We start from the raw sequence: 14,959 nt of genomic DNA, 5'->3' as shown, positions 1-14,959 counted from the left end.
AGTCTACAAGATCACCAAGCTGGTGAGTGGTAGGTACAGAGGGAGCACTGACGCTCCGATCATGGACAAGCAGGGGCGACTACTCACGACAAAAGCCTAGCAAGGCACACGATGGACAGAACACTTCAGTGAAGTTCTGAACAGACCACCACCACCAAAAGAGGCAGATATACAAGAGGCAGAGACAGACCTGGATGTTAACACCAATCCCCCAGGAAAAGAAGAGATCATAGCAGCCATCAGGTCCCTCAAGAACGGAAAATCCCCTGGACAAGACAATCTCAGTGCAGAAGTATTTAAGGCGCATCCACAGCTAGCAGCAGACCTACTTCAGCCGCTCTTTACAGACATCTGGGAGGGGAAGAAGTTACCTAAAGATTGGACAGAGGGAGTCATTGTGAAGATTCCGAGGAAAGGTGCCCTCAAAAACTGCAACAACTGGCGAGGAATCACCTTACTATCTGTACCCAGCAAGATCCTGGCCAAGATCATCATCCAGCGAATAGCTGACACAGTGGACCAACAATTGAGAAGAGAGCAAGCAGGGTCTCAGAAAGGAAAGAGATGTACAGAGCAGATCTTCACCTTGCGTACATCACAGAGCAGTGCACAGAGTGGCAGAGACAACTTTGCATCAACTTTGTAGACTTTCAGAAGGCTTTTGACAGCGTGCACCGAGAGAGTCTGTGGCGCATCCTTCAGGCCTATGGGATGCCACAGCAGATTATCGACATCATCCAAAGCTTCTACAACAAATTCACATGCAGAGTAAGCAACAGCGAAACCAGCTTTCAAGTGAAGACTGGCGTCAAACAAGGCTGTACAATGTCGGCTTCAACATCTTCAACATGACCATTGACTGGGTAATGAGGCGCACAAAAGAAGATCAATCACGGGGCATCAGATGGACCCTCTTCTCAACGCCGGAGGACCTAGATTTTGCAGATGATCTAGCCTTGATCTTCCATACTCACCAACACATGCAGGAAAATACGAGGAGCAGGGAGTGACATCAAGAACCCTCTCAACAAGGCCAGAAACGCCTTCAGAATGCTCAACAATGTGTGTAGGTCATCTCAGTACAGCAGAAAGACCAAGCTGAAGATCTACCAAAGCTGTGTGATGTCAGCCCTACTATACGGCTCTGAATGCTGGAGGATGATAGAGAGCGACATCACTAAGCCGTCAGTCTTCCACACAAAGAACCTCAGGAGAATCCTGCAAATCTTTTGGCCTGACACCATCTTCAACCAACAGTTACTCGCCCGCTGCAATCAAGATAGCATGGAGACCATCATCATAGGATGGCGATGGAGATGGATTGGGCACGTCATGAGGAGAGAGCAGGTGTCCCTTCACTGGACACCTGAAGGAAAGTGCAAGAGGGGAAGACCAAGAAACACCTGGCGCCGAACTGTGGAGGCAGAGCTCTACGTGCCACACTGCATAATGGGCATGAGTGAGTGTGTGATCAACCTGTAACCAGTAGAAAGGTTAAGGTTTTCTACTCTTTTACAAGCCAAAAAAAAGTACACAGCATAAATCGCAAATAATCAAGAAACATTTCATACTTCTGGATCTTTACATAGTTTAGCACTCAAAGACAAGGCATGTAACTGCTCCAAGCTGTACGCGAGAGATGCTTTGTAACTGCCATTATATCAATTTCTTGTTAAAAAAACCAGATTTGTACATTACGATCTTATATTCAAGACTATTTTTGGAATAAAAATGATCTAACATCGGTCATCTAATATTAATGACTTTTTTGCTAGGAATCCAAGTGAAAGTTAATCACAATTCAGTCATTGTCAAGGTGCATTTCTTTTGGAAAATTTTACACCTCGCTTGGGTGCTTGGAGTAAGCAAGAACCATCTACCCCTGTTCTGTGACTATTTGAGTGGAAGAAGTCGTTATGTGAACAAGTAGACGGTTATCACTCTGCCGGAAAGGCTGTAACGCTCGAGGTGCCACAGGGTAGCATTTTAATTCCGGTCTTATTCCTTGTATTCATTAATGATCTACCTGAAGCACTATAGTCCTTTGCGGCTGACATATATGACGACAACACAACAATTAGCTATTCTACTCATTATTAGAAGGCCCCCAATGGCATTTCGGAGGACCTACAAATGGATATCGATGAGATCATAAATTGGTCAACAACTAATAAGATGATCTTAAATGAATCCAAAACAAAATCTATGCTAAATATAAAAGCTAAGTTTTTCGTTTGTCTCACGATGTAGTCACGTGTGATGTAGATCGCGACGTTTCGACTGTATACTGCAAATCTTCTTCAGGCGATGAGGTCGACTCGTCATGCGTGATGCTACTTCTATTCCACTATCCCTATTGATGTTGTTAGGGTGAAGTCTTATATGAATTGAATATAAGATCGCTGATCTTTTGACCTTCGTATTGAGATCCACATACTTCCAGCATAACGGATCGATTTACGAGCAAAAGACGGCGTCGCTATGGGGAGTCCGGTTTCCGCTGTTATTGCTACCCTCTACATGGAGAGGTTCGAAGAACAGGCGATAACTACATCATCCTACGGGCCTAGGATTTGGGAATGTTACGTGGACGATACCTTTACCATCCTGGATCGCGAAAACTTGGATGATTTTTTACAGCATCTAAACAACCAGCAACCTTCCATCCGCCTCACCATGGAGACAGAGAAAGACAAAAAACTCGCCTTCCTAGACACCGCAGTTTTAAGAGAGCCTGACGGCCGCCTCACCATCAGCGTATACAGGAAGCCCACGTACACCAATTAATACTTAGCGTATGATTGGCACCACCCTCAATCAGTAAAACGCGGTATATTGTTAAGTGCCTTTACGAGTGTGCCAGACGTCTCGTAACAAAACCCTCCGTCATCTCCGAGGAGAAAAAACATCTGTCATCTGTTCTAGTTTCTAATGGTTATCATTTCCATTACTTGCAGAAACTTGCCAAGACCGGAAAACCAAACAACAGTGCTGAACCCGCCTACGAGTTCAAAGCTACTGCGGTTTTACTTTATGTCAAAGGTCTGTCTGAACAGCTTCGCCGTTGCCTACAACAACAAGGCGTACGCACTGTTTTCAAATCGGAGACTACGCTAAGATCCCCGTTAGCACGACCAAAAGATGCTGTCGACCCGGCTAAACAAGATGGCGTAGTTTACAGGATTCCCTGTGAATGCGGCAAGGTGTACATTGGAGAGACTGGAAGACCCATGCAAGACAGGATTAAGGCGTACGATCGAGACATTCGACTCTCTGGAACGAAGTAAACTTACATACATGCATACATACATACATGCATAGATACATACATACATACATACATGCATGCATGCATGCATGCATACATACATACATACATACATACATATATACATACTTTATTTATTCTAGAAGCAAACTATATTTACAGATTAAAACTAAGAAAAAAGGTACTTCTAGAAAAGGAAGTTTAGAGGATAACCCTATGTAAAAATCTCCCTTAAAATAAAATAAATTAGTAAATAAAATAAAATAAAAATCAAGATCTATACAATTAAATATTGAGATACAATTTAAGTTTAGATTTAAAATGCTGAAAGCTACTAGCTTCCACTATATCACCCGGTAACTCATTCTGTAATTTGATAATCCTAACCAAAAAAGAATGTTTATAACAATTAAGTCTTGCTGGTTTGACGTAGAGTTTGTATTGGTGATTTGCTCTCGTAAACGGAGTTGTAGCGAAATCAAAAAAGTCTTCAAATTTTAAATGATAAAGACCAAAAACTATCTTATAACATTCAATTAAAGATAAAAAAGTTCTACGGTCAGAAAGAGTGGGCCATTTTAGAAGTTTGCATTGGTCCTCATAGGACATATCCCCTTTGCGTTGGTTTAATGCAAGTCTTGAGGCTCTTCGCTGTACATTCTCAAGGGCGTGGATGTCCTTAACAAGGTAGGGACACCAAACAGGTGCCGCATACTCCAGAATTGGCTGTACAAGAGATTTGTACAACATGGAAAAAACATTTGCATTAGCGGTGCCTACCGACCGTTTAATGGAACCTAGAATTTTGTTCGCTTTGGTCACAGTAATACTAATGCGATTACCCCATGAGAGATCTTTAGTTATTGTAACATCGAGATCTTTAAAGTTGTCTACATCTTTCAGGGGCTTTTCCAAGAAATAATTGGTTTCAGACTCATCGCGTGAATGCGTTATTCGCATAGATTCGCATTTGTCTGCGTTGAAACGTAGCTGCCATTTACGTGCCCAATCGCTAAGGTTGTTGTGATCATCCTGAAGAAGCTGACAGTCTATAATCGGGTCATTTATCTCTCTTTAAATCTCTTTATCGTCTGCATATAGTTTTACTGTGGACGATATCCATTCAGTTATGTTATTAATATATAATAAAAACAATAACGGCCCAAGGATGGTGCCCTGCGGAGTCCCGGAGGTAATGTACGACCAGTCAGAACAAGATCCCCTAATGACTACACGTTGTTTGCCCCACCAAAAAATGTCTGAGCCAGGTGAGTAAACAACGATCGATGCCGTTACTTTTCAATTTTAAAAGCAGCCACTCATGGGGAACGCTGTCAAAGGTTTTGGCAAGATCAAGAAAGATGACATCGGTAGGGATAGATAAATTGCAAGATTTCACCTAGCTATTAAACGTTGATAATAATTGAGTTGCAGTGGATCTTCCACGTAGGAAGCCAAATTGGTTGTTGTTAATGAGGTCAGTTTCACGCCAGAAACTTTATTGACGGTGACCCTTATTACTACACGCGCTGGGTCAAAGAGGCAATTCATATAAGACTTCACCCTAACAACATCAACAGGGATAGTGGAATAGAAATTCTAGAAGCGTAGATGCCCACGATCAAAAAACACAACAACTGGAGAGTCGTGCGACAGCAGACCGCCGAGGGATCAAATCACTGAGTGAACGGCAAGGATCGAAATGCACCAATCAGAGCTGTTGAAAAAACAACTAATCACAGCAGAGCATCATGCTTTATAATATCACGCATGACCAGTCGACTTCATCGCCTGAAGAAGACTAGCAGTATGCAGTCGAAACGTCGCGATCTAAATCAAGCGTGACTACATCATGAGACAAACGGAAAACTTAGCTTTTATTGTTATTCACCACGATGAATAACCACAACCTTTTCTACGAAAATCTATGCTTGTTATGGGAAAACGTCTGGTCAAGAAGATAGAACAATCTTCCCTTCAGTTACACTTAGACTCTACTGAACCTGAACAAGTAGACTCGTACAAATTGCTTGGTGTGACGATTGACAGTCAGCTTACCTTTGACCAGGAGAGAATCGCTGTATTGTGGAAAACAAGACGCTTGCTACCTCTTGATCAAAAAAAACTTTCTTATAATGCAACGGTCAAGCAGACAATGCTGTATGCCTCAACCGTGTGGGCATCCTGCTCTGTAGAAAATATTCGGAAAGTTTTCAGGCTGCAGAAATGCGCAGAACGTGTAATACTAGGTGCTGTTAGAAAAGCGAACAACGTTCAATTAGGTTTGGTCCCTTTTAGGATGAAGCGAAAACAAATAAGTACATTTTTGTATATAAACAGTTTTCTAGCGATTGCCCATCCTTTATGACTACGATGCTAATAGGAAATGCAGATGTTAATGAACGAACTAGCAGACATGGACAGTTAAACTTTGTCTACCTGTGATTCAAACGGGAGTCAGAAGGAGCGAGGTCTTTCATAGTATCGACTATCTGCCTCTAGAATAAGCTTCCCAGCGAGATCAGCAACAAAAAGAATCTTATGGGCTTCAAGAAATCCATGATCGAACATTTTGTGAAAAGTTATGAGAATTAGATTATTTTGTCGCGCAATTTTAAATTTTGTATTTAATTAACTGGTCTTATCTTTGTTCTGTTTGAACATAATAGATAGTTTTAATTTTAACTTTTATATCACAGTTGTATTTTAATAACTCCCTATTTAGTTAGTCTTTAATGCTTTTATGTAATGCTATTACTTTTTAATTTGTACTATTTATTGAGGGCCACTGGTTCTTCAGTATATTTACTGCTTTGCGTAACCCTTGTTAAATAAAATTTATTATTATTGTTATTATTATTATTATTATTATTATTATTATTATTATTATTATCTCTGAGGCTAACTGCACTCATTTATTAAATGAGAAATGATCTAAATCTGCATCACGTATCTGCCGGAAGTCGAAGATGGTAGTGAGGTTAAAATGTGTAGTTACTGTACTTCATATTTACGCTTTGTTCTAGTTAAAAACTTGTCGAATCACCATTCTAAGATTGGTTAGTTTGGTGCTATAAATTATCGTAGGGTGTAGTTACAGTATTTCATATTTACGCTTTGTGCTATTTAAAAACAAATCACCATTCTAACACTGGTTGGTTTGGTTCTAGAAGTTATCGTAGGGCGCAAATGTATTCTTCTCAGTTTCCAGCAACATTTTGTGAAACTTCAAGTTCCACGCAGGAGGCGACAAATTATTAAAAACACACACACACACCCACACATTTCTGTTAAACTCGGTTGCATATCGTCTTATTTACGTATGGAAATATAATTTCCAAAGATTTTTCGCGGGAAAACAAAAAGGAAAGTGACCGCAATGAAGGGAATGGAATCCACTTTTAAAAACCTAAAATAAGGTTCTGTAACTAATGCTTTCGTTTTAAAAAGTTTTGACATCTGCCATAGACCATGAGGAGCAGCGAGTACTATGTTTTCTCTTTATCATTATTTAATTCTATTTATGTTCTGAAACCAGTGGTATTCCCTTGTTGCTGCTAAAATAATTTTCGATATCAACACAGAGTAAAAGCTATGGAATGTTTAAGATCATCTAGAACCCAGCGTTTGCTTTAGGACTGCCCACCCTACACATGATTTCCTCTTCAGGTCTTTTTTACTCATGCGGGGTCAAGGAAAATTCGCCTCAAAAGACGATACGGGGAAATTTTATCAATTAATAGCTTCGAGGGCTCCCTGTAGACATATTTTAAATTCCCAATCAAACTCACAATATCGCTGACTCACAGCGTCATCTGCTTTTTGTGCACAAGGAGAATATTTTTGCACAGCTAAGAATAGTTTTTTTTGGCTCGAATGAATATGCTTGTACAGTGATTATTATTTTGTCTCACTTGTACACCACCGTAACAAACAGTTTTCATTACGATCTTTGACATGTTAATGCTGCTACAATTGTTTGTGGCAGAAGAAATTTTGATGGCTCTAATATACATAGGGTACAACCAGAAATTGTACTTGCCGTGGCGTAGTTTTTTTCCAACATCTTAAGGCTATTAGTTTTAAGACCAATCACCGCGAAAAAATCAGACAATAATTTAAAGATTCGACACAGACCGCAGCAACAATAGAATTGAATGAAACTAGCCATTAACTCTAATATTCTCAGCTTACAACACAGCCTAATTAAGGTTACACTACTGAATTGAACCAATCTCATTTAACCAGAGAGAGTTCAACGATACATTTTGAATAGAATGATTAGCAAAGCAGTAATTGTGGTTTATAAACCTGCTCTAGTTTCAGTTTTAACTATTTTCACAAATTAATCAAACAACAGGCATTACATGTACTTAAACATGAACTTGAAGCCAATAGAATCAGGGTCTATCTTAGGTTTTCCACTCTTTTACCAGCAAAAAAAGTACAGACGTCAATTCAGCATTCAAAGACGTGGCATTTAACTGTTCCATGCTCTAATAGCAAGACACTGTAGCTGCTAGAAAATTCTGAGTTCGATAATTGATCAATGATGATGAATCTTCGAATACTTTTAGTTATTTCTAGTTTAAAACAATAAAGTAATTGGGAGACCAAGAACGGTGGCATTCGAGGGACCTAAGACTGCTGTTTCTGTTGCATAAAAGCCAAGTGGCAATTACTCACAATTAGTTTTTTGGGAATATTTATGAACTTTGATTATTGAAGCTATGGTTACTGATATTTTTGAAGAAAACGTCTTAATTATGCTTTCCTGATGAAGTCTAAGAAATTTAAGGATTTGGGAATATGTACATATCTCTTAATAAGTGTAAATGCGTAGTTACTGTATCTTTAAGGCTTTTTGACGACCATTTGCCTGGATTGTTCTGTAGCAATAAGATGCCTCCAAGGTGAAACAAACGTGATTTACGAACTTGAGACAACAAAGTGTAGTTTTATTGCACTAATATGTACCCCATGGCTTTAATACTCTTCCATCCATTATCTGGACTTGACTCGTCGGCCTGGTTTCCGCAAGATTTTCCATGATTAGGGTGGCTTCCTGTACCAAATCCAATCAAAGAGTTGCACGAGTGGCAGTCGTTCTCGTTATTGCTAACAATACCAATTCTGACTCTAGAACGATTACTCCAAGTACTAAAGGCATTGAATCCTTCCATGTTGCAGTTTTTCTGTAATGAGGCCTCGCTGCCAATCAACTTTTTCCACTCGTCACGACCCAGTGAGGTGTTACGGTATTGCTCATCAGCGATCAGTGAGTGCAGAGAGTCAGCTTGCTTGTTGATGACAATGAACTTGAGCTGTTCGCCGATCTTCATTCCGAGACATATTTTGGAGAAGGAGGTGTTCCAGTAGGTGGGTAGCTTTGTTTCCTGTTTGTCAAACCCAGTCTCTCCACCGGGGAGGTTGTATTCATCGTAATTGCTCCAATACTGCGAGTCATAATCGAAGGTGGTCTGAAATGTAGTAGCAATACATTTTTGTGTTTTCTCTGAATTGATGGATATTTGCTCTCTGCCTCCTGTTGTGTATCTGCATATATCTAGCTGTATTAGTGTAAGTATTTATTTTTTTCTCCTCCATTTCGATAGATTAGAGTCTGATGAATAATTACAAGTAAGATAAGAGGGTGGAGAAGGGCATAATATAGCGAGCTAATTAGATACTCTTTACCTTAAATTACAATTTTTCATACAGTAAAAAGAAGCGATACAATAAGATGTAAGATATAAGATACAAATGTAAGATACAATATATAAGAGAGGGAATAGGAATCACACCTTAAACAACAAATATTTAAGTAAAACATGGTCAGAGGAAGACATTAATCAGTACTGGGAAAGGTAACGTGAGAAAAGTGCTCTTTTAAAAAGGTTTTAAGTGAGCTTCTCCCGTATAGATATAGGAATATCATTCGAATAGTAACACCCTATAACTGTTGGAAAGAATTTAGTTATTCGGAAGGGGCTGGGGTTCAGGTGTTGAGAAGATGTACTTCTAAAGGCATAATCATGGATCTCAGATACAAAAGAAAGGGCAAAATTAGAAGATTTTTTGTCTACAATATAACCGTAGAATAGTTGACACGTACTCAATTTAATTATGTCAGGAAGCTTAATTAGGCCGAGGCTTACATAATAGGGAGTAACATGGTCACGAATTGGTACATTGTTGATGATTCTCATAGCTTTGTTTTGTAGCTTTACCAACTGAGACAATAGAACTTCGTAATTATTACCCCACAATATGCAGCCCTATGTTAAATAAGGATGTACAAGTGCACAGTATACACTTAGAAGAGATTGAACTTTTAAATGTCGTTTCAGTTTTGCGATTATGTTTAGACTTTTGCTAATTTTACTGCTAATATAATCAATATGATCATGCCACAACATAAAGGAATCGATAATTAATCCTAAGTATTTAAGGGTGTGAGCTGTTACATGATACTAGAAGAAAACACGTTAGGATATATTTATACATCCTTTTAAACTTTTCTTTTTCAAAAGTCATTATAAACACCATAAGTTTTGAAATTTACGTTGAACAAAGTCTGTTCTTTGTGCATTACCTTCTCGAAGAAAAACAAAAGTCATACATATGTGACATGCACGTTTGCAATTTGCAACGTTTTGAAAGAGAGCGGGTCTATATACGAAATAAATCATTCATTAACAGTATGCACCTCATTTCCGTTAATCTTCATGACTGGCGTCCATCCTCCATCTCCACACCCAAAATTTCTCATGTGACAAAAAACGGACAATGGTTTCGAGTCAACAAGAAGGGTAACCACACCACTCATACTTGATCGTTTGAATAAAAAAGGAAAAAAAAGGAAAACAAGAAATGAAGTCGACAATGGTGGTGAAATAAAACTAAAGCTTATTAAATAAATATCATAACTACGATGAAAATCGCGAAGATACTGAGTGATAACGATAATTATCCAACAAATACACAAATGAAAAGTTGATCCCTCAGGAAATACGTTGATAACTCCGCAATATAAACAACAGCCTTCATAGCAACAATGCTCAGTTATTTCACCTGCAAGTAAACAGGTGTCCGATGACAAAGGGCATTTTTCACTTCTTCTTTGAGGGCAGTAATAACTCCACCAAAATGAGTCAAGGTTAAAGGAGGACTACTTCGCGTACAGAATATGGTTTAAACATTTTCGTAGCTCGGTGGCGTGATGGCTTAAACAAATTGTAGGCATGCGAAATATTTGATGTACTATGAAAATAATATCAAGTATCAATTCTACTTACATGTCATGAATTTCTTTACACGAGTTAGCTCCTGGAAGAAGTTTAAAAATATCTTTGATTAGAGGGAATTGTAAATTTATTTTAGCTATATCTTAATCCATCATTGGGAAACTATATTGAGCCCAGTCTGACGGACTGACCGAATAATGTTGTCATGTTCCAGGCTCTGCTTTGTGGCTGAAAACAGTTCTCAGTTTTCTTTCACTTTGTTTGGCAGCACGTATGTTTTCTCCAAATACACCATTGATAAAAAGCGACGTCGGGAGGGCATCGATTGTTGTTATCTTTATAAAACAATCGTATTTTTTACTTAGCCAGAGGGGCTTTGAAATTAAGTAGAACGTGAACTCGAAACGATAACTGCTATACCCGCTGCGGATATTGTGTTATCATTTCAACTCTACACGCTATAGTATATTGATTGAATGCTCTCAACCAATCAGATTTTTCATAATTAGTGTTTAAAAGTAGTGGTTTCCTGCACCTTTGGTAGCCTTAAATAGTATGATAAAGGTAGTAAGATTCTGAAAATTGCGTTGCAATGTTTACTTTATAATACCTGTAAATTCTCAACTAGTGTTTTTCATCAGCCGATTTCCTCTATATTTCGACCCCAACGTTTACCTTCACATTCTCGTCCATTTCCAGCGAGTCCATGTTTACATGTGCAACTGTATGACCCTTTGGTGTTATTGCAAAATGCGTGAGGACTGCAGGTGTGTAGCGTGCTAAGACACTCGTTGATATCTCAAAAATAAGTAATAAAAATAATGGAAAAAATAGACAGAAAAATAAATTAACAATTAAGAAAATAGCAACATATACGGATACAAGACGCTTAAGTGTTTATCCTGTACTATTTGGTTTTTTAGCCAGAAGGCAAAGTTTTAGGTTTGTATCTTTTGTGCCCGTGGGTGTAGCAACACTGTACTGGCATTTCACATATTTTATAAGAAAGTTCGAAATTAGAAAATCCTCCTTTGCTCGATATTCCCAAAAGTAACGCTCACCCTTGCATTCTCTTCCACTCCCAGTGAATCCAGGTTTACATGTACAGTTGTAAGACCCCTTGGTATTGTTGCAATAGGCATCAGGGCTGCAAGAGTGTGACCTTACGACACACTCATCGATGTCTGTAGATATAAAGCCGACAATTGACAGAAACACATGAATAATTTAAAAGGTTAGCAGTATTACTTGATATTCGTATTTGATTTGTACAGCATTGATACTTGTTGTTAAGAATATCAAACAGATTTCTGTAGCCATTAGACAGTTTGTGCAACAAAAGATGAATGAAACTAAGAAACAGTGATCAGTAGATTGATTCCATTTGGTGCGAAAAACCTTTCATTATCAAGAGTAATTTTTTTCAATGTGATTTTGTCTACATGTATCTCTGCTTGCGTTCAGTTTCACTATGTATTTTTCTGCTGAGAGAATCGAGATGTAAGTTACGATTCCTTTGTTGATAATTTAAAGATGTAAGCTTCATTTTTTCATCACATAATTGCTATTGAATCCAATGTCTACCTCTACATTCTCGTCCATTTCCCGTGAATCCATGTTTGCATGTGCAATTATATGAACCTTTAGTATTGTTGCAAAACGCATCAGAGCTGCATTTGTGTAGTCCACGAACACATTCATTAATTTCTGAATAAGAAAAAAAAATACACCAATAAATGAAAACTAAATTATCGTATAAAAAGAAAAAGACATGGATGCACCAACGACTGTAAAAAAAAAGACAATAAACATAGGCCTTCTTTAAGTACTGTTCTTAGCATGGTAAACGTGTCTTTTTTTTATCATAATCACTACAGTTACCTCGTAAGTCACAAGCAGTACTGATGAGCTTCAAAACAGTGATATCTTTTTTTTTTCTTTTAATCCGGAAAGCTCTGCAGGTAGCCAATTATCTTTTTGCCTGTGGTTACTGTATTTTACTATTGTTTCTGTCCACTTTCAGTGCGGCTCAGCAAAAGATATGTGAAGACGAATAAGGAGAAGGAAGATGACGAGAATAAATGACAAAAAACCAAAAATTCGCCTTTGAGTTGTGAAGGTAAAGAGACAAAGGCCTGTTGCGCTTCGCTTTTACTGGCTAGTAAGAGCGGTTTACGCAACACAAGGACGGAAAAAGCTGAATTATTCCTTATTGCGACCCATTTAGCAAGCAGCGGTAAAGTTTTTCCTCGTCTTTGTTAAACTGAACGTCTCAAGATATTAAAAGAAAAGTTGTGTTTACCTCTTTCGCAAATTGGACCCTCAAATCCAGCGATACACAGACACCGATAACCTTTCGTAGTAAATCCACTTTGACAAGTAGCATTGTTGTTACATGGATTTTGAACACAATTGCTCTGACAGAAGAAACAAACCGTTGTTATTGTCATTGTTATTATCATCATGATAATCATTTTCATCATCTAATAGTCAACCGCACCGCCACCATCATCAATATCGCCATCGTTATCCTTATATCATAGTTGTCCTTCTATTTCTATATTTCTCCAATAACTTTAAAATGTGTTGTCTTTCAGGAGATTTTGGTGAAGAGCACAGAAACAATATTACCGCTAATATCTTAAAAGAGGGAAAACAACTAGAGTTCGTAAGTAAAGGTGAACATGAAATTAAGAGTTTTAAAAAAATCAACAAAGTAAACCAATCTGACTCTTAAATTGAAAGTTACATTTACCTCAGCTGCGTGATAAGAATACATTTTTTGGTCTATCAACTTTTCTTCGTGTCCTTCATGAGTAGCATTGTTCAGTTCACATTTATAGTTTCCTTTTCCATCTGCCCGTGTATAAAGATTAATGCTGACGCAGTAGGGCTCCATGTAACACAAGTTTTCACAGAACCTGGAAACTGTTATTTCTACGGTGCGAATTGTGTGGTTTACGAGGCGTTTCCCTTTAAATGCCTTCTCAGGTCCAAACTCCAAATTACGACATTGGTCTGCGATGCACACATCTTTGAAATGGAAATAATAATACATCAAATGTAACGTCATTGCTTATGTTGATATGTTGAGAATTACGGAAAACTTGGTAGGTGATATTTCATTATCAGTTGTGTTAGACTTGAATTTGTTTTCTTCGTCTATTTTATTTCTATCTTGCAGAAAGTGTTACAAGAAAAGGGATCTACAAACCCTCGGCCATGTTTCGGGTGTTATTACGAGAGTAAGTAAACACGTACACGGCAATTCTCTATTGTTCTTAATTAAATTGAAAATTATCTCATTCCTGTTTCGCTTCTTTTGAGGGCTTGTATTAAAGGCATATATCTTCGGAAAGACGGCAATCTCTGGACAGCTTGGGTCAGTGGAGGAATACGACTGTGGGGGTTCAAATTCCTCGGCAGAAGTTCTGACATCGATTTTGTAATCGTCTGTGCTTCGCTTTGTAGAATTCTTACTTAATTACAGTATTGTGCAAAAGTAATGCAAACGGAATTCGGCGAATTTGGTTATTTGTTCTGACGATCTTTAGTCGAAAGTTCGAAACCTGCTAGGCGATATTTCGTTTGAACAAAGAAAGCTTTTTCGTTGAATATTCGCCACGACGCGAAAATTCTGCGGCGGAAAGTGTCTTTCGATCATTAGTGTTAGAAACTTCGCTTCAAACTGACAATAGCCTTCCACGAGTGATCAAGTTTGTTTATTATTCATGTATGCAACAAAAAATATTTTTAAACGTATTTCCAACCTTTTGGACAGACAGAGACACTTAATAATTGAGACTAAATACAGTAGACAAAAGGACTAAACATCAAAAGGTTATCACGTCCGACGGACTCTGGGCTCGATCTGTGGATGACAACGAAAATTGGGCAAATTGTACCAAGCGTTCGCGTCTTACAGTAACTCCGACCATGATACAAGTACTTAGCTGAAATTATCTCCTAGACGAATCCAGATATTTTGCACATCAACTCCAGTTTCCTGATGTTTAAACAAGCCTAAACCATGATGATTTTAGATATATGAAATTCATATATTTGCACTGCGGTGAAGAAACGAGTAGTTGAGAATAGGACCTGAAACAAATCAGGCCCGTACGGGATTTGAACCCATGACCTCTGCGATACCGGTGCAGCGCTCTACCAACTGAGCTAACAAGCCAACTGGGAGCTGAACTGGACCCAATACATTATCCAGCTCCCAGTTGGCTTGTTAGCTCAGTTGGTAGAGCGCTGCACCGGTATCGCAGAGGTCATGAGTTCAAATCCCGTACGGGCCTGTATTTTTTTCAGGATCTTGATTTTTTTTCTCGAATAATTTGAAACTTTTGCTACGATGACTACGAAAAGTAGAGTAAGGTAATGATCCCAAATGCATCGACACAATTAAAACCCTAAGTGTTGCCATGGTTGTAAACGA

The 14,959-nt window shown here is 38.5% G+C and overlaps 3 protein-coding genes across 3 annotated transcripts; 2 read left to right on the top strand and 1 right to left on the bottom strand.

Moving 5' to 3' along the window:
* Positions 1–1,050: 1,050 nt before the first annotated feature.
* On the top strand, positions 1,051–1,482 carry LOC136282523 (uncharacterized). Its single transcript, XM_066170173.1, has one exon. It carries the CDS (start codon positions 1,051–1,053, stop codon positions 1,480–1,482), a length of 432 nt encoding a protein of 143 aa, XP_066026270.1.
* A 999-nt stretch (positions 1,483–2,481) lies between these two features.
* LOC136282522 (uncharacterized) lies at positions 2,482–3,287 on the top strand. Its single transcript, XM_066170172.1, has 2 exons — positions 2,482–2,757; positions 2,958–3,287. The coding sequence occupies exons 1-2, from the start codon at positions 2,482–2,484 to the stop codon at positions 3,285–3,287; spliced, it is 606 nt and encodes a 201-aa protein (XP_066026269.1).
* Positions 3,288–7,523: 4,236 nt separating this feature from the next.
* Positions 7,524–13,521, bottom strand: LOC131796293 (uncharacterized). Its single transcript, XM_066169955.1, has 8 exons — positions 13,271–13,521; positions 12,818–12,932; positions 12,100–12,222; positions 11,577–11,699; positions 11,191–11,313; positions 10,567–10,597; positions 9,978–10,098; positions 7,524–8,748 (listed from the first exon to the last, which is right to left on the bottom strand). The coding sequence occupies exons 1-8, from the start codon at positions 13,412–13,414 to the stop codon at positions 8,227–8,229; spliced, it is 1,302 nt and encodes a 433-aa protein (XP_066026052.1). The 5' UTR covers positions 13,415–13,521; the 3' UTR covers positions 7,524–8,226.
* Between the last annotated feature and the right edge of the window lie 1,438 nt (positions 13,522–14,959).

The sequence above is a fragment of the Pocillopora verrucosa genome, chromosome 7 (assembly GCF_036669915.1).
Source record: "Pocillopora verrucosa isolate sample1 chromosome 7, ASM3666991v2, whole genome shotgun sequence".
NCBI lineage: Eukaryota > Metazoa > Cnidaria > Anthozoa > Scleractinia > Pocilloporidae > Pocillopora > Pocillopora verrucosa.
Note: the sequence above shows the minus strand (reverse complement) of the source record. Positions and strands in the feature narration are given on the sequence as shown.

Bases quoted from the DNA above. Each gene is read 5' to 3' on its own strand.
- LOC131796293 (XM_066169955.1), bottom strand. From the start codon at position 13,414: ATGGAGCCCTACTGCGTCAGCATTAATCTTTATACACGGGCAGATGGA. The intron at 12,223-12,817 runs GTAAACACAACT...TTTCTTATTCAG, and splicing joins GGGTCCAATTTGCGAAAGAG to AAATTAATGAATGTGTTCGT. The intron at 11,700-12,099 runs GTAGACATTGGA...TTATATCTACAG, and splicing joins AAATGGACGAGAATGTAGAG to ACATCGATGAGTGTGTCGTA.
- LOC136282522 (XM_066170172.1), top strand. From the start codon at position 2,482: ATGGGGAGTCCGGTTTCCGCTGTTATTGCTACCCTCTACATGGAGAGG. The intron at 2,758-2,957 runs GTATACAGGAAG...CATTACTTGCAG, and splicing joins ACGGCCGCCTCACCATCAGC to AAACTTGCCAAGACCGGAAA.
- LOC136282523 (XM_066170173.1), top strand. From the start codon at position 1,051: ATGCTCAACAATGTGTGTAGGTCATCTCAGTACAGCAGAAAGACCAAG.